General features: G+C 38.6%; 1 protein-coding gene across 4 annotated transcripts in view; it reads left to right on the top strand.

Annotated features, from left to right (window-relative positions):
• PRMT7 (protein arginine methyltransferase 7) overlaps positions 1 to 20,157 on the top strand; it is an 843,610-nt gene that overhangs the window by 506,663 nt on the left and 316,790 nt on the right. For 3 of the 4 annotated variants that reach the window (XM_044081516.1, XM_044081513.1, XM_044081515.1), the window contains one exon: positions 10,473 to 10,520. The exons of the other annotated variant lie outside the window; for it this stretch is intronic. In XM_044081516.1, coding sequence (XP_043937451.1) covers positions 10,473 to 10,520 — 48 coding nt within the window. The remainder of the gene's footprint in view (positions 1 to 10,472; positions 10,521 to 20,157) is intronic. 4 annotated transcript variants of the gene reach the window in all.

The following is a 20,157-nucleotide window of genomic DNA, read 5'->3' as shown; positions in this document are numbered from 1 at the left end:
TCCTGTTTAATCTTTGTAAATTATTTTTTGTCTGAACAACTTTGTAATAAATACTGTTGTTTTTGTGGAGCTTTTCTCCCTAGGCCTCCACTGAAAATGGGCCCCAAAGCCCAGTGGACCTCCCCGGTAATCAAACTGAAATAAATAAATAAATAAATAAGTAGTCAGCTTTTGAGAAGTTGTTTAGCTTGATTATGGCTGGGGGGTTGGGTGGGAGAGAAACTTCGAATGAGATAGTCCAATGATATGACCTCACCTGGGAAGAACATACTATGGGTGTGGTGCACTGGTCACCCATGTTGTTAAGAACCAAGTCCAGAATGATGTTCTTTGTCTTTCACTGTTGCAGTCATTACATTTGGGTAATCTGCTGGCAGGTTGCCCTCAGTCAACCTGAATTTGAAAGTCTTGGGTCCTGCGTCGGTTGCTGTCTTCTCTTCCATGACGTCAGGTCATCAGGGGAATAAAACATGCAGCCAACGCCATTTTCTTTAGTCTTTCTTGCCATGCGGTGCCCGAAGCAGAAGCATTTTGCAAGTGCCGCTCGGCCAACTACTGAAATATTCGAGTTTGAGTTTCAGAACCAAAGTCTTCACTAAAGCTAAGTACCCCATTGGGGAAACTTTTTTCTTGCTTTTTACCGCTGTCAGAAAAAGTTAATAATTGTATTACTTGTGGGAAGCAAATACCTCATAAGGATTTCCATTTATACTGTATTCCTTGCCTAGGCCCTGATCACAACGTGCCTGGCTGTAGTTTTTTGCTAGATTTAACCAACGCACTATTAAGCGTCGGCATATTTTTGCATCAAAGTATTTTGGAAACAGATTTAACTACCCAGAAATGTCATTGGATAGCAATCCGACTACCGGAGTACATAAAAAATTTAAAGAAAACGACAGGGAAAGGCAGTCGAGATCCAAAACAGATGACAAAGCTTCTCCTAAGCCAGTCGCCGGTTCGCCGGTACTCAGGCGCCTTCGCAGCCCCTGATACACACTACCTTCAAGTCGCAGGCCTTTACCGACACCCATGTGGAGTCCAGCATGCCACAAGATACTCAAGGTATTGGACCGACGGAAGTATCTCCCTCGGATGGGTCCGGAGCCGCTGAGCAGGCACCGGCTTCTGAGGGTGTATTCAGACCTCAACATTTGTACATCAAACCGACGACAGCTGCAAAACCAAAGACAAAAGCAACTTCTAAAAATAAAAAAAAACAACGCATGAGCCACGTGCACAGTTCTCTATGCCTAAAAAACAGATGATCAAAATGGCTAAAGACCTTATTACCTTGATCAGGGCTACCCATCCCCCCTCCAGATAAGAGGCCTAGGCAAGACACTGATTATGAATCTTCAGATCAGGTTTCTATTTCTTCTGATTCCTCTTCTGATCAGGAATTATCTATACCTCCCTATGAGGATTCTGATGCTGAGGAGTCTAGTCCATCTGCATCTCTCCAGAGGATTATTCATTTGGAGAAACCTTGCATACTTTGAGGGAGCATTTTCACTGGGAGAGTCGAGACTTTTCAGAATCAAAAAAGAGGCTCAGGGATTTCCTCCTTCTCCCTCGGAACAAGCCTTTAGCTATTCCCCCTGTTTTAGACATTGTGGATGATGTGTTTTTGGAGTCAAGCTTGACCCCTGACTCCTTACCTCCAGCTCCCAGTAAGCAAGACAGATATTACAGGGTCCCTGACTCGCATACATTTTTATTTAGAAACCCTGCTGCTGATCCTGAAACTATTTCACAGGGTCCAAAGGGAGTTAAGGTCTCAACAGCAAAAAAATCCTACCCCCTCTGACAGAGATTCAAGGGCACTGAACAGATGGGGAAAAAAGGTTTATATATCTGCAACCTTGGCAATCAGGGCCTTAAACTGTCAATTTCATATGCTTAAGTACCAACAACATGTTATGGGATTGCTGAAACAGAAAATGATGTTGATTTCAGAATGTGCAGAAAATAAAGAATTGCAGGAATTATTGCATGCAGCTGAACAAGTTGGAAAGCATACTTTGCAGTGTGGTTTTGATTCTTTAGAGTCTTCCTGCAGGGCCGCAGTTACTGGATCTGTGATTAGGAGGCATGCCTGGTTAAAGGAACAAAATTTGCCTGATCATGTTAAAGCTAAATTGCTAGATGCACCTTTACAGCATGATTCTTTGTTTGGTATTAAGGCAGAAAAGGTTTTAAAGAAAATGGAAGACAAAGCTAATTCTATGCAAACTGTTAAAGACTTCTTACAAGTGCAGCCACCAAGATTCAGTAGACACTGGCCTACAAAAAATTGGTCCTTTCCTGTGTCAGACAGAGCTCAAAGGGGCAAATCCAGACTCCCTAAGGGTTCCAGTTACCAGGCGCAAGACTCATACAGGTCAAAGCAATGGGGCGCATCCACCTCCAAATCTGGAGGAGATAAAGCGCAAACCTACAGAAAACAATCCCAGTGATTTCCCTCTGCCTACACCAAGCACTTATCTTTTGGCAGCACCTATAGGGGGAAAATTAGCACTTTTTGCTCAAAATTGGCAATTAATCACCCAGGACAAGTGGGTACTAAACATCATATCACAGGGATACAGATTCCATTTCCACACTCTGCTAATGGCAAATGGTTGGCCAGATCTGCCAAAAAAATCAATGGGCAGAGGCACAGAAACATATTGCGTCTCTCATGGATATGGGGGCCATTCAGACAGTACCAGAACAGGAAAAAGGACAAGGTTTTTACTCAAGACTGTTCTTGGTACCCAGAAAGGACAAGGCCTGGCGGCCAATACTGGATTTATCGATTTTGAACACATACCTGGACATTCCAAAATTCACAATGCTGACTTTGCAGCAGCTTCTGCCCGTGCTGGGCAAGAATGCTTGGCTGGTGACTTTAGACCTAAAAGAGGCATACCTGCATGTCCCAGTAAGACAGTTGTGCAGAAGATGCCTCACATTCAAGGCTGGCTTAATGCATTACCAATTCTCTGCACTGCCCTTTGGCTTATCTACTGCGCCCAGGGTCTTTACAAAGTGCCTGGCAGCAGTAATTACATTTTGCAGACAAATAAGTATTCAAATATATCCTTACTTGGACGACTGTCTCATTCAAGCAGAGAACAAGGACACTCTTCTTCGACACCTGGCGTTTGTGAAAAGGCTTCTAACATGCCTAAGGTACACAATAAATGAAAGGAAATCACAACTGGTACCCGCTCAAAAAAAATAACATTCCTGGGTGCAAGCTTGAATACAACTGCCCAGATGGCTTTCCTTACACCAGACAAACAAATTCAACTGACTACTTACTTCAAACTGATCGCAACAAAAACCCAGTCTTCTGCAAGACAAATTCTGCAGGCTCTGGGGTTCATGGCATCCTGCATCCTACTAATTCCATATGCAAGACTACATATGAGGAAACTTCAATGGTAGCTAAAAAGTTTATGGAGTCAACATTCACACAATCTGGAAACAATGATCCCTTTCATTCCCTGCCTGCAACAGGAGTTTCTATGGTGGGCAAAAGCCTATCACCAAAACATGGGACAGCCCTTTACTCTACCCCCTGCCAGCCAAACCTTAACAACAGATGCATCAGATTATGCCTGGGGGGCCCACATGGTAGGAAGATGCATTCAGGGCATATGGGCACCAAAACAAATGCATCTACATATCAACCAGAAAGAGATGCTAGCTATTCAAAATGCCCTAACAGCCTTCAAGGACTTACTTCATCCAGGACAACTACTGATAAAGACGGACAACACCACAGTCATGTGGTATATAAACAAGCAAGGGGGCACACACTCATACCCCTTTTGCAGATTAGCCATGGCACTGTGGCACACAGCTTTGACCTACCAAATACATCTTCAAGCTCAATTCCTGCCAGGAAAAAAAAACACTCTGGCAGACGATTTAAGCAGAAACCTTATGGATCCTCACGAGTGGAAACTAAATCCACAAGTCTTCAGCGTGATAATAGAGAAATGGGGGTGCCCAGACATAGATCTATTTGCCTGTCCTCAGAATTATCAATTGAAAAGATTCTGCACAAGGACTTATCACAGCTAAGCATGGAAAGTGGACGCCCTATCCTTCAGTTGGAAAAAACTTTCGGTTTATGCCTTTCCTCCTCTGCCTCTTATACCCAAGATCCTCCTATAAGTCAGACAAGAGAAGCCAAAGATGATATTAATTGCCCCGGACTGGCCCCGCCAATACTGGTACCCAATCCTAAGGAACTTGTCTCAATACCCAGCTTGGACCTTGCCTCAAAGACCACAACTACTGTCCCAGCAAAACAATCAGATCCTGCACAATCAACTACAGACTCTGAACCTGGCAGCATGGCTAATCATGTAATCCTACAAACGACACCTCTCAGTAAAGCTGTGATGGATGTCATTTTGGAAGCCAGAAGGCCTAGTACTAGAAAATGTTATCCTGACAAATGGAAGAGATTCTGTGCTTGGAATCGAGCACAAGGAACTGATACAGCAGAACCAAATATTCCTCAGATATTACAATACTTAACTGGGATGCTTGACATAGGCCTGTCTTTCTCATCAATCAAAATCCATGCCTCTGCCATTTCGACTCATTACAATACAGAGCCACCAATCTTTTCTCATCCTTTACTAAAGCAGTATCTTAGAGGAGCCAAAATTTAAGGCCTCCTAGAAGATCACCATTGCCAGCATGGGACCTCAATTATGTGTTGGAAAAGCTCACCCTGCCTCCATTTGAACCAGCTGCTACCGCTGATATAAAGTTCTTATCATGGAAGACAGCTCTGCTACTAGCAATTACTTCAGCAATAAGAGTTTCAGAACTATAGGCCCTCATGGCTGTGTAGAGCCTTTTCTCATATTTTACCCAGACAGGGTGTCTTTGAGGATAAATCCTACTTTTATGCCTAAGGTGGTTTCCAGTGTGGCTCTTAACCAAACAGTTCATCTGCCAACTTTTTATTCGAATCCATAGAACAAAGGGGAGAGAATTCTGCATTCCTTGGATGTGCACAGACAGCTAAGATTCTACTTGAGCAGGACTAAGGCTTTAAGAAAAACTGAGCAATCACTAGTGTCACATGCTGCAGGATCAGGAGGAAAGGCTATTTCAAAGCAGACAATTTCAAAGTGGATAAGCCACTGCATCTGTTTCTGCTACTTACACCATGGTAAACTTGTGCCCAAGGGCATTAGGTCTCATTCCACCAGAGCTGCGGCTACTTCAGCAGCCTTTCTCAGAGGAGTACCAACCAAAGACATTCTAGAGGCTGCTACTTGGAGTTCTGCTCACATCTTTACAAAGCATTACCATTTGCCTCTCTAAGTCCGGGGCAGGCTTTGCCACTGCAGTGCCTTATAGCACCTAATGCTGTTTAGCTCCAGCCTCCCAACCATAGCTTTGGGATTCTACCCAAATATAAAGACTGCAACAGTGAAACATGAAGAACATAGTACAGTTGTGTACACTTACCATAAATGTAGATGTTCGAGTGTATTCACTGTTGCAGTCCAGGTTACACTCCCGCCATCCCCCTGTCATTCTAAAGTTTATCTTTCCTTTTCTATCCTCTAAAACCTATGTGGTGTATTTGCTTGTAGATGACGGTAAAGTTTATATTGATGCATGTATATGTTTATATTTATATATAATAATGATACCTTTTTGGGGGCACCTGACATCGGGGACAAGAAAAACGAAAGAAAATGGCGTCAACTGCATGTTTTATACCCCTGACGACCTGACGTCATGGAAGAGAAGACCGAATCCGACGCAAGACCCAAGACTTTGGAATTCAGACCGACTGAGGGCAACCTGCCAGCAGATTACCCAAATGTAATGACTGCAACAGTGAATACACTCGAACATCTACATTTATGGTAAGTGTACACAACTGTACTTTATCTACCCTTGTGGAGGATGAGACGAGTTAGTCTTGTGCAATACTTTATATGCCCTACTAATTATCCCATTTTTTAACAGCATTTTATGTTCTAGATTTGACTAGAAACTCTACCAGAGCTGGGCAGATCTTTCAGTTAAGATTCCCCGATCCCTTTCTCTTTGCCTATACTCTAATATCAATCCCTGGTAAGGAGGGCAGTCTTTAACTTGGAGTGCAAACATCTTCTTGGCCTCATCCCAATATTATCTTTCCTCCTATAGTTATCTGCTCGCAGTATCTTGGTTCCTTTGTCAGCTTTTGTCAGTAAATTTCAGCCCCCTTCTTGCCTATTTTCTGTACCTGTATTTGTAATCATCTCTTTTGGCAACATTTCCTTTCTGTATTCCTGTGATGACTTAGTTTTTAGAATCATCCCTCTCAAATGTACTTTATTTTGCAGAACATTCTTCACTGTGCATCTTAAAAAAAATCATGTTCTAAATTGATTGGAATCTTTTAACTAATACTCGTGGTAAATAGAACTGAATCATATTAATTAATCAAAATGACTTTTATAAGTAAAAAGCAGCACATTTTAAACATGTTGTAAGCCTCTTAGTTGAAGTTGGTAGTGTGGCACATTTTGCAAATATTCCACATTATGACTGGTAAAGTTCCACATTTTGGAGAGGGAAGGTTGAGAGCTGTGTTTAGAATACTTTCTGTAACTTTATGAACACGATATTCTGTATGATTGTAATTTTAAGGATCTGCATCCAAAATCACACTCTCTCCTTATTTCTTGAAACCTCCCCCCTCACTTCATCATCATCCCTTTCCACTTTAATTATAACCTTCTGCTGTGCTTGTGTTGTGTGTGAAAGTCAAATGCTTGCCCTAAAATATCCCTTAAAATCAGGCACTTTGTTCCTGTTTCTTGAGCAAAAGAGTTGTAAGCTGTGGACAAATCAGCATTATATCTTAATTTGCAGGAAGGTACTCACTGATGGCATGTGCGTGAGCTTATGGACTCTGTAGACTCACACACTTGTGTAGCCTTTGTGTTGATCATGGCTTTCATCAATATGGGGGAACGGATGTCTCCGAATGTGGGATTGCACAATAAGAAAGGACCATATTTGAATGGTGGAGAATAAAAACCGAACTAAGGATCCGTCAAGGAGGAACCTTTCAAAAAAGCTGATAAAATAAGAACCTATGTCATTTTTTGTGGTTTAGTTTGCTTCAGTCTTTGAAAATTCTACATTAAGAAATACTTTTATCATGCCTTAACTGTTAAACCTTGTGGTTTGTAATGTAGCCCAGAAGCTTTCTCATGCGTCACTGTCTGTATAAAAGAAAAAGCCCATTTCTGATTTCAGATTTCATCAGTCCAGCATATCAAGTTTGCTTTTATTTTTTTTTCTTCTTCTTCTTACTGAAGCTCACTTTAGTAACTGCTTCTTAAACAAAGTTTCTCTTTCTTCCACCCAGAGTGAAGCTTAGGCCAGACTCAAACTCCATTTCAGCAGTGAGCATTCTCCTTTTCTAGAGGAAGCTCCAACTGCACCAAACTTTGTTTTGCTTAATACTCTCACAGGCACACACACATGCATGTGTGTGTGAGATAGTTACAGTTCTCCATGAACTTTCCATCCTATTGTGTCTAGGTTTCTAAGCTGCAACTAGAATTGTGGTGAGAAAAGGCTGTAAATAACCTATAAGTTGATAATACTTGTATCCTTGCTATTGTGTTTTATCTCTAGATTGAGCCCTTCGCCCATTCTGAGTAGTTGTAAAGAACTAGTTAGAAAGATGGAATGCAGACACTGAAAGGATGTAGACTGCTTGATCTCAAAAAGTGGGCAATATTCCTAAAATATAATTTCATTACCAGGGATGGGCAGTATGCAAGCAATAATCCCTGACAAAGTGGGCATTATTGAGGAAGTAATGGGCTACACAACAGTGTTATGAGGCCTGAAGCCACAGGCAGAGAGGGCCTGTCCATCCTGGAAAGTCTGTTATTTCCCTTAGAATACTCACATAGCACTAAGAAGATAGCCAATCTGTTATAATGGTTTGTATTTGTTTCATTACTAGGATGTACCTAGTTTTTTATGTAGTTTTAAAGTAAAGTCGTTCCTCTGCCTAATGTTTCAAGTTTGCTGTAGGATATGTAATTATTGTTGAATAGCATATTTTAATGTATACATACACACACACACACACACACACACACACACACACACACACACACACACACACACACACACACACACACACACACACACACACACACACACACACACACACACAGCAACTACAGCCACTTTCTTAATTGTGTAAACCTCAGGTGTCTCATTTTGGCCAAATGAAAAAAAAATGCATAACCACTCAAAGTATTGCAACCCCCCCCCCCCCAAACACACACACAAACCTCTCTGCTGTCCTTGATTTTGTAGAATGTCCATGATTTTGTTTCCTAGTTTAGCTCTGTCACTTGAATGTCTACTTTTTCTGATAAATGTTTGACAATTACAGTCCGTTAATAAATGTAGGCACTGTTGTTTTGTACTTATTGTTCAGAAAAAGCACAGAAAATGCAAAACTTCATACTCTATCAATTTTTTAAGTGAATTAGAATTAGGTTAATAATTAAAAATTGTTCTCAATTTTGGGTCTTTGTTGTAGCAGATTTTGTGTTTGGCATTTGGTAGCAGTGAGTTCAGGGCCACAATGGGCAGAACATAATTTAAGTTTTGGCATTAGCACATCAAGTCTAATAGCATGATGTGCATCCCTTGAATTTTCCCACAGTCTTTTCTTTGGGTAGAATCTGTAAATATGGTGCTCCATGGAAAAGCAATGGTGTGCATTAAAAATGTATATCAAAAATGCATTAACACTGCTACACAACAGGGGAAGTCCCTGTAGATAGTCATCTTCCATTGTGCAGCTACATCATTCCATACAGAAGTAGCACAACTAAGTATGGGCTGCTCACAGTGGCATAAACTATGGGATGAGAGCTGTGTACTGAGAAGTTGGTATTATGAACCTGACCAGTCCAGTTCCACTTCTTTGCTGAGGTGTTGTCCAGCTTATAGTGTTGAGCAAAAGTGTTATGCACATATGAAAAATAAAAGCAGAAAATATAGTTCTGCTCCATGTACAGAGTTCTGTGTAGTGCATGCAAACCTTTTTAAAACAGCCGCAGGTATTGCCATCTGTTACTGATGCTGCAACACTTCATAGCCTTGTCAGTGAGCTGCATATTTCCATGTTTCATCCTTGCCCATGACAAAGGAGGATAAGAGGATGGCAGTGCTCTGCAATCAGAAAGAACTATTAGATTCTCCCTAGTCTGCAGCTTGCATGCTGTTTCATTCCCTGAAAGTATCTTTTGTCTACTAGACTTTTTTTAAGTATGGGATAATATATCACAGTGACAATTCTTTGTAATCCTGTCCATTAGACCTACATCCTGGAACACATCTGTTCATAGATCTGTCAAAATGACAGCTGCCTGGATATGCAATGTACCAGTTCTGTGGTTTTCTCCCCTGTCCTTCCAGATTGTATACCACACAAATCTTACTTAGTACATTGCATTCTGGAGTTGGAATGTCCTTAAAATAAATGACACAGACTGTTGTATATACTGCTCAGTGTACGTGATTCAAAATAGTAGTGAGTCATATTTTTAGTAACTCTGTCCATGTTTAAACATTTCACTAATGACATGTCTTGCAGAATTAAGTGTCACAGCTATGTGATGCAGCTGCATTTTGTATTTTATGAATACCGAGGTGTATGTGCTATAAAAAAAGAACTTATCCATGAACACACACTGGTATTTGTGGTATTCATCCTTTTAAAGGATCAAGAATTATGATTTTAGGGAAATACAGAAACTGCCTTTCTCTGTAATATTTCAAGACATTTTTGAAGCTGAAATATGGACATCCTTCTTCAGTTATGAAGCATTACAACTAAATGGCCAGTCCAGGGGCAGCACTGGGAGTGGTAAAGATGCCTTGATGGTAATCTTTCATAATGTCTGCAACCATATTATTTTCAGATGTGACAGTCTTTTGAAGCAAGCCAGCATTGCTCTTGTAAGTAATCTCCATAGCATATCTTTGAGGGTGAAACTCTTGTAGCAATTTACATAAAACTCCTGTGTGTTCCCCTTTGATGTTCTTAGTTTTTATTCTTCTTCCATTGACCAGTATGTAGCTTGCTGTGGGTTTCTCATGTTTGAGTACTTATTATTGTTGGTAGTAGTGGTGGTTGGGGTTGTGGTAGTAATATGTGTTTTAACATTTGGGGTGGGTTTTTCACTAAAAGAACCGATAATGGCATGAGAGCTGTAACCTTGACACAGAAGTACACACCAGGTAATGGCAGTGGAAAACTCTACAGATGCCACTTTAAGCCAAGAGGTGAGCAATTACTGGGAGGAAAAACAGGCGAAAAATAAATTGCAAAGATGCTGAAAATTTATACTTCTGCAAATCTTTTTCACCCTTTCTTTTATAGGGAGTACCTCACAATTTTTTTTTTTCAGGTGTATACAGTTGAAACCTCTTCACTGTCCAGGAATCTAACGGAAAGAGTAAGTAGTAACTGAAATTAGAATTGCAGAAAGAATAATTAACACTCATATAAGTCACTTTGCTGCTGATCTTTTTCTGTTGACTATTATTTACTTGTTTATGCATTTGTCATTTGGGTAACTTTATGGCAGAGGTGATTGAAGCAACCTGAAAATTGCAGTACATCACACTTGTTCTTCAGGTGGAAGAGGTTCTTCTCCAAGGCAGAGGGACTTCCTCTGCTGTCTTAGGCATTAGCAGTCAGTACACATTTACATTTTACTAACATCCAAAGATCAAATTAACTTTTTCTTGCTTCTTTGCAGCCTTTCATATCTTGTTACAGTGTATACCCTGGGTAAATTAAAGTAAGAAACCTTGATAAAACTCTCCACACTTCACATTTAAAAACTCCGGAGTGCATTCTCTACAGAAGTACTATATAGATAGTCATGTACAGTTTACAACAGGAAACTTTTTTTATATCAGTATTAATAAGCACAAAATTATTTTAGTCAGTCATGTAAACGAGGTTTATGCTTTACAGTTTTCTTGTCGGTTTAACACAGTAAGCAAGTTTCCAGTCATTTTCATCCATTTTTGGCAGAAGCTCACATGCCTAAACTGCAACTAGAGGGATTAATTATTATAGCAATAACCCACGCCTGGGTGTGGGTAATGCTAAATTTACCCATGGTTGGCGTGGTTTGGTCCCGGTGCCCGAGGACCAAACAAAGCCAACCGTGGTAAATTTAGCATTACCCACACCCAGAAGTGGTTATTGCTATTATATGACATTATTTAAGAAAAGAAACTATTACTTTTCTTAAATAATGGCATAATAATGCCTGTTTGCTGCCCTTCCGCAGATGTCTGGCATCCGGCAGTTCTGATGTACTGGCGCCTGCGCGTACATCAGAGTTGAGCAAAACAGCGGAGAAAGCAAGATCTCCATTGCTTTTAGTTTTGCTATGTTAAATGAGTTTAACATAGCGAGACAGTTTTAAAAATAAGCAACGAGTCCGTTGCTTATTTTAAACTGTCTCGCTATGTTAAACTCATTTAACATAGCGAAACTAAAAGCAACGGAGATCTTGCTTTCTCCGTTGCTTTGTAACACTGTCTCGCTATGTTAAATGGGTTTAACATAGCGAGACAGCTTTAAAATAAGCAACGGAGATCTCCGTTGCTTATTTTAAGCTGTCTCGCTATGTTAAACCCATTTAACATAGCGACAGTGTTTAAAAGCAGTTATACTAATGGAAAAAGTCCGGGCGACGGACCTTTTCCATTAGTATAACTCGATTTACAACGGGCACGCTGGCCAATCAGCGTGCACGTTTTGGGGGGGGGGTCATGGTATAATTGTGGTTCTCCCACTTGTACACTAAATGCACTTTGTTGCTGGTTTTCTTCCTGATCATTTTGATCTCCCAATGCTGGTGGTCTGTGGTTTGGGTCCATGATATTCCTAATTCTTTTAGTCTGCTTCTGAGTTTTTTCCCCCCGTCATTCAAGAATTTTCTTTTGAACTAATGGAAACAGTTTTACTGGCAAGTCTCTTTATGGGCTTTTTTATTGTCAGAAAATTGAGAAGCAGAGTCTCTTTCAGTTTGCTACCTCACTGTTGGCTAAAACATTTTTCTCCATAGCCTATACTGCATCAAAACATCTTTATGATAAAAATGTTACAATTCCAGAATGTCATACATGACTGTTCTCTTTAATATATATTTCCAAAATGTAGCTTACATGCAAATATTAATGTTTGTCAGGCAGATATCCTGTGTAATTCTTCTTTCTCATTTCCATTTGCACTTGTCACATTTTTTCAAGGCATTTTTTTTACTTCAAAGAAAACAAAAAAGCAAAAAAAAAAGAAAAGAAATTTTCAGACCCCATCTCCTTTTAACTAGTTGCAAGTTTTCCAAAAAAAAAAAAATTAAGTGAAGCGTTCCCCTCCAGATAGGTGTGGTTACTCCATATTGGCAGATGTACACACAGGCATTATCTATTCTTAAATTAAGGTTACCCATGCAAAAGCGCAAGTTAGAGGCTGTGTGTCTTTGCTTCCCTTCCAGATGAAAAAAACAGCTTGCATTGCTTGCAGTAAACATTAACTTTTAGTCCTACTAAAAATGCCCTGGCTTCCTTTAAGTAAACTAATATATGTACTGTTATATTAAATGCATTAAAGTACTAAGGCTGCAGTGGAGACTACTTGTATAAACCTATTCACTTTCTAGTATTTCAGACTTCATTTATTTTTCTAAACTTGCCAGTCTCCCTTTAAATGTTAATTACAGTGTACCATGTTCATTTCACTTGGCATTCAGTGCTCAGATTTCTCATGATTAATTGCTTGTAGCTGCAGACTGCTCCTCTCCAAGTAAAAATAGTTGATGAAAAAAGTAGCTATTAACTTAGCAAATGCTTGAAAGAGCTTTTGTAAACTTCATTCTTAACAGTGTTCAGACCTCTCATTATTAATTGCTTACACCTGTAGCATTCCTGTCATTTCACTGAAAGCATTTTCTAATGAAAAAAAAAACAGCCAATGACTACAGTTGCAAGAAAGAACTGCCATTATCCATGCCTGTCATCATGTTCTTATTTTTCAAGCTTATTTCCATAAAAATCTCTTGTCTATAGATAAAATCAAGGGCATTAATGTAGGCATTTCACCTTTGTAAAAATCAGAGGAAATTGTTATATTAATAATACGTATATTATGATCAATACACTTTAACATTCCAATAAGTAAATAAAAATACACTTCTTCCCAGCTTTTCGTACCTTGTTACACTGTGAGTCATGGATACATTGCAAAGAAGAAAAAAGTGTTTTCTTGCTTTTAATATCTTTAACCATTACTGATGCAACTTAATGTTTAAAATGTTAACATTATAGATACAAGGTGGAAGGTTTGATTCTCACCTTTGGTTAATGTCTTGTTATTTATATTACTCCTGATTCTACACTGTACAAAAACTTTGCAGTATTTCATGCAGTGCACATCATGATCTTTATACAAATGACAAAAACAATTTTGTTATAGTACTACTGCATGCCCCTTCAGTGTTTTTTCTAAACATTAATGTCAAAGTGGGCTGTATGCTTTCGCGGTTCACCGTTCAGTTTGACACAGTCTACAAAATTCCAATCTTTCTCAAATGTTTTTTTTTTTTTTTTTGCAAAACCACATTTCTTATGTCTAATCCTATATCTTATGGGATTGATGCTTTATAGTCTCCCTTTTATTTGCTAATTTCACAATACTGCTAGTCATCTTCCTGATCGCCTCCATTTCCCAGTCTGATTTTCAAGTATGGCGTACTCCTGATACATCTAGTCAGATTCCTGTGCTTTTTTTTTCTGACACTCCAAGATTTACTTTGAGTTTTACAGATAAAAAGAACTACTACTGTAAACTGCAACAAACTCGCCAAAATAATCCCCAGAAGTTCTGGTCTAGTATCAATAAACTCCTTTCCCCAGGGCACTCTCGAACACCCACCCCACTTGATGTCGATCCAAATACCCCCATCAAACTGCCAATACCTTCAATTCTTTCTTCACTGAGGCTATACAATCACTAGCTAGTCAACTAATCCCAGAAAACTCAAGCCTTCCCACCACCATACCAGGCACTCTACCTACATTCAAACTGCAACCCATATCTACTACTCTCATCTATAAATGCATCCAAAAACTCAAGCCTTGTACTCCTTCTGCCGACCAGCTACCATCACAATATCTCCAATAAGCAGCCAAAGTTATTGCCTACCCTATATCCATCCTTATAAATAGGACAATTAAGGAGGGAACCATTCCAGACATTTGGAAAATCTCCCACATTATTCCCCTGCACAAAGGTGGTAACTCAAATGACTACTCTAACTATCGGCCAATAGCTCTCTTATCACCCTTAGCAAAAATTATGGAAAAATGCATTCACCAACAACTTTTACATCATTTATCTCAACATAACATAGTAGCAAACTGCCAACATGGCTTTAGGCCATCACACAGCATCACAACTGCCCCTTTATCCTTTACAGATACCATCAATAGAAACCGCAATAAAAACATTCTCTCATCTGCACTCTTCATTGACTTCTCAAAAGCTTTCGACATGGTAAACCACATCCTTCTAATCAATATTCTTGAATCCCTTTCCTTTGACTCTCAGGCTGTTAAATGGTTCAGATCCTACCTTAGCAACAGGCAGTTCTCTGGGAAAATCAAATTTCTTCCTTTCTGCCAGTCACCCTCTGAGTCCCTCAGGGCTCTATTCTTGGACCACTTCTTTTCTCATTATTTATCAATGACCTTCATGTAGCAATTCCTCAAGCTACCTGCATTCAACATGCAGATGATTCCACACTAGTATGCTCAGCTTACTCCCCATCAGAACTACATTCTATTATTCAAAATGTTTTTAACATTGTAGAAACATGGTTTACAAAACGCTGCCTCCTTAATGCCAAAAAAACCCAAGCTCCTTCTCTTTACTCCCACTACTAAGTCCTCCCCCATAGATTTCTCAGTCACTTCTAATAATGGCACTGTTATATTCCCTGACTCTACCACTAAACTGTTAGGAATTACCATTGATAATAACCTTACATTTGATTACCATATAAATAACACCATTAAAACTGTCAATAGAAAAATAGGCTCCTTATATAGAATCAAACCTTTCCTAACCCCAACAGCCAGAACCAAGATTGTTCACTCCCATCTAACCTAAACTCTTCTGTACGCCTCACCTATATACACTAACCTAAAGAAAAATAATCTTAACAAACTGGCAACTTCCTATAATAACATCGCCAGATTTGCCACTGGCAATCCCTTTAGAACCCACCACTGTCTGAATCTTCGGCAGCTAGACTGGCTTGAATTCCAAAACCATCTGATTATCTCCCAACTCACCATTGCCCACAAGATATTTACCAACCCAACACCACCCATATACTCTCCAATCTCTTAATCCCCTATAAAAATCTGAATTCCCTACGTTCTTCTACCAAACTCCTCGCTAGCATAACCAAGTCTAACAACATGGCTGGTGACTCCCTATTTACTAACACAGTGGGTAAAAATTAGAACCAGCTACCCAATGAACTAACTCAACTCTCTTTCCTTCCTCTCTTTTTAAACAAAAACTCAAACACCTCAAAACACACTGGTTATGCCCTTGTAGCAACCCCGACTAACCAGCTAATTTCACTACTGATACTTCCTCTTCCAAATAAACTTACTAACATTTTAAAGCTAATTCATGCAAGCAAGGCTATTAATGTTTGAACTCTAATCAACATACTGCTAAAATCTTTTTCTTCTTTTGATGTGTAAAATTCCTTATGAATCGTACTGTGCTACATTTTTGTCACTCTTTCAAGTGTAAATATCTTCAGTATGTTATTACTAGTTTTACTTTTTTAAATCCTTTTATTTACCATGTAACAACATTTTTAATTTTTTTATTTTGCTTTAGCTTTTCTCCCTGGGCCTCTACTGAAAATGGAAATATATCCAGCTAGACTAGCCCAGTTAACAAATGTGAAATAAATAAATAAAAATAAAATAAATTTACTTTTGGAAAAATGTTTAAATAGCAGTCTCTCTCTATGAGATTTGTCATTGTTAAAAGAATGAGAGGCACAGCCCTTTTCTGCTTTCTTGCTTAGATTTTTAATTCCATTTTAGCCTGTTCTGCATCCAAAAACTTTGTTGAGCCTCCAGTAAAAATGTTTCTCAAGATAGCTGGATACAGCAACTTTAATTTTACACATGCCTCTCAACATTCCCTGATTGCTGAGATAAACGTATGTCTGGTGTACAGTGAACAAATCATTTTCCACAAATACTGTCTTCAAGTTTTAATAACTTTCCCTTCTGCTACAGTTTTGGCAGGAACAGCACTTTTTGTTGGTATGATTGCATCTTAACTAATGTAGGTCTTGGCTGCTATCTCATAGCAGACTTTGGAGCATATACAGTGTGACCTATAAATTAACATATCTGCTGTGGAACACCAGTCCAGTCACTTAATTTGCACTTTCATAAAATTAATGTGGTCCACTCCTTGTTTCTTTGGTACAGCAGAAAATCTTGTGATTTCTCTGTCTGCCTTACCTTCTAAGTCTGCTATGTTCTGAACCAGCTCTTCTTGGAAAGTGTCATGCTCAGCTTCCCTCTTTATTTCTGCCTCTGATTTTTCAGTTGTATCAGTCAGAGAAGTTAGTTTCTTCTATTTTTTCCTGCCTTTTGTCATTTGATTGTATTCCTTTCAATGTTTAACTTATATTAAATATCTATAAGTGTATTAGTTTGTTCTGCTCTAAGTTACTGGAAACTACCTCTTGTACCAAAGCTGAAACTTTTTGCAGAGCAGCTGCAAGAGTATTCCCATCCATATTGTTACTTCTCTTTTACTGTATCTTCTTTGCTGGCATCCAAGCAGTTTAAACACTAGCCAGTAACTGAATTGTATAGCTTTTTTTTATTTTTATTGCTTGATTGATTGAAATGATTGTAGCATGTTGTTGAATTTGTTGTTAAATATGTTGTTAAATTTCCTGGTTAATTCTTAAGCTGATTTTCTTATTGAACACATTTTGTGTTATATCTAAGGTTGCCAGTTTAGTCATTTTCTGTTTTTTTATATCCACTAATATTTATTTTTTGAATATAACTGATCGCATCCAATTTGTCTCGGTCATGGTGGGAAAAATTACAGAAAATATAATTTGACATTTACATTGATTGGGACAGTAAATTAACAGTATACGAGATGTAGTTCAATTAGTAAGTTGCAGTAAGAGTTGAGATACTATAAGCATAGGCAATTTACTAGGATTGAGAGATATACAACTATAATTAGTAGTGCCTTAAAGATCTTTGAGTAAGCTGTGCAGTAAGAGAGAAGATAAGATTGTCTGAAGGTTAGGACAGAAAGGAAGTTTATTTAAATAATGTGATCAGAGGTACAGCACTATTATTTGGACATTCCCTGAAGATGAGCTTTTAAATGTGAATGGAATTTTGGGTAGGAAGGTGTTTCTTTTACATGGGAGGGGAATTGCTTCTCAGTGTGTAGGGCCTAGAAATGAGAAGCAGTGATCAGTGAGATAAAGTTTTGTTCCAGGAACTTGTAATGCTCAGGCTGTATGGTCTAGATTTCTAAATTTGAAAGGTAGCTGTTCCCTTGTTAGTTTGGCTGCTAGAGAAGTGAAAGTATGGTTGCACAGAAGTTTGAAAAGTTGTGAGCTATGGAGATCAGCCTTCTGCTTGACTGAAAGCCATTTTGCTTTTTGAAGTATTTTAAAAAGTGGTGCTTTTCCTGTTTTGGGAGGTTGAGATGAGCCTGCAGAGTTTGTTGCTGATTGCCTCAAACAACGTAGTATTTCTTCTGGAGGAATATTCTAGTATGGGAAGGGCATATTCTAGTTGGGAGAGCATGCCTTTTCATATTACTGTTTTGGAGTCCTTGGGAAAAAAAACTAGAATAGTAGTGGGTTCATTTTCTTTGTAATTTTTAAGTGAAGATTAAAAGTAAGCAATCGGTTGAGCAAGAGACAAAGATATTAAAATGAGGTGGTGTTTTCTGTAGGTGTTCAAGCCAACCTCTTTCTCTAAAAAAGCATTTAGAAATGTTAAATAGGGAGCATCATTTTCATTTCATTAGTTGAGTTTTGAGCTGCCTAATTGGTTGCTTTGAAAGGTTTCCGAGTTGTACATAAGACTATGTACGTCATCATTCACGTTAGATTTTCACACCTGCCAGACTTCAGTCTTGAGTTACAAGAGGGACTTTATTTCTTTAGTTGTCTAGTTTTGATTTTGGATTTCTATATCCTACAAGTTAATGGGAAACCTATATCTTTGTAGGTTTTTGAGAGTTTTGTTAAATCTGCAGCATGTTTAGTTTCAGTTGTGCACAAGATGTTGGACCAGTCCAGGACTGAATCTGACTTGGCTAGTGTTGCCACATTTTGTCGTGGCTAAAACCGCAGTAAAGCCACACCCCTTGCATCACCAGTAACCCTGCCCATCCCACCCCTCTCCCGCCCACATTCCACCCATTTTGTGATGTCACGGCCACATCACCCGGCAGGGAACGCCCTCTTTTAACATTCCTACTGCGTGCTTTCGGCGGATTTACTATGCTTTTCTGTAAAAAAGCATAGTAAATCAGCCGATTTACAAACTCTGTTAGTCTGTTTCCTTTTTGAAACAGGATACTAGAGTTTGTACAGTGTTTTCCGGACTACTGGAGAATCAGTTTGATTTAAGGATAGTCCGGAAAAAAAATGTAGGGATGGCAACCCTACTTGGCTCTAAAAGTGATAACTTGTAGGGAAACTTTATGGTTAGGTATGGTAAGTGAAAACTGATAGGACAATGTTCACCGAGTGAAGGTGGGTGGATAGTTATGAAGGAAGCTAGAGACCTCCTGAGTCACCTGCACAGTTAGGGTAAAATGTCAGACAGCATTCTCCTAAAAGAGAAGTGTATTCCTGAAAGTGTACATTGCTGAACTGTTAAAATTTTCAGATAACAGGAATTATTTTCCAATAACTTGCTATGTAATGAAATTTAAACATGTAATGCAGACACACCTGCAGTTTGAAACATATGTTTAACATAGCAGAAAAGCTGCTGAAGCCTGTAATTGGATAACAAGAGAAAGTCAGTGTCTGTGGGGGGGGGGGGGAGGGTGTACAAACTCAGCTGAAGTGTAGAAAAGCTAAACTGAGGAGTACTAAAGATGAGTTGCTCAGTATAAATGCAGAGTAGTAGCAGTGCTGTTTAGTTATACCTACTCAGCAGGAAGCAAAGAGTAGCATATAATTAAAACCTTTTTAAACACCTTAAATTATCACTTAAGACATAAGCAAACATATACTAACAGAAAAGAAAAAAAGTATTAACATTGTTCCCGTTTATATACATTCTACATCACATATTTTTCTTTCTTTCTTTGTAATTATCATCTGCCCAACATTACATAAGTTGTTGAATTCTTACCTTCCCTTAAAACTCATTCCTTTCCCTCCTGTCAAACATTATTCTGCATGTATTAAGCCCACGATTTCTGTTTATTTCTATGTAATTTGCTGCTTACCTTTTCTAAAGACACTTCCTACAATTATTTTGTCTCATTTATAATAATCGGTACTTCAAATGCATTTGGTTTAGATTTTGATTTCCGTTTTTTAGTAATTGCATTTTTGGCAGGCAGTAGAAATAAAGTTAATAAGGCCTTCCTATGTCTAGACAATTCAGATCTTATGTTCCAGCTCCAAAAATCACCCTTAGTTGTAGTCATTTGCTCACCTAATATTTCTGACAGAATACTCTGTAGGTAATTTTTAAAATCTTGGAAAATGCATCTGGAACCCTCAACCAGCGTATAAATTTGTTAACAAAAGGTTAAGCACTTTTGTCCATAATAATTTAATTTCATTAGAGCGAAGTAGATCTACCCCTCCAAGATACATATCTATATATATATATATATATATATATATATATAATTGTGTGTGTATATATATATATATATATATATATATATATGTGTGTGTGTGTGTATATACATATATATATATATATATATATATATATATATATGTATAGTGTGTGTGT

This window comes from Protopterus annectens, chromosome 8.part0 (genome assembly GCF_019279795.1).
Source record: "Protopterus annectens isolate FY-2018-M chromosome 8.part0, PAN1.0, whole genome shotgun sequence".
Classification (NCBI taxonomy): Eukaryota; Metazoa; Chordata; order Ceratodontiformes; family Protopteridae; genus Protopterus; species Protopterus annectens.
The sequence above is the reverse complement of the archived record's forward strand: the minus strand, read 5'-3'. Positions and strand labels throughout refer to the sequence as shown.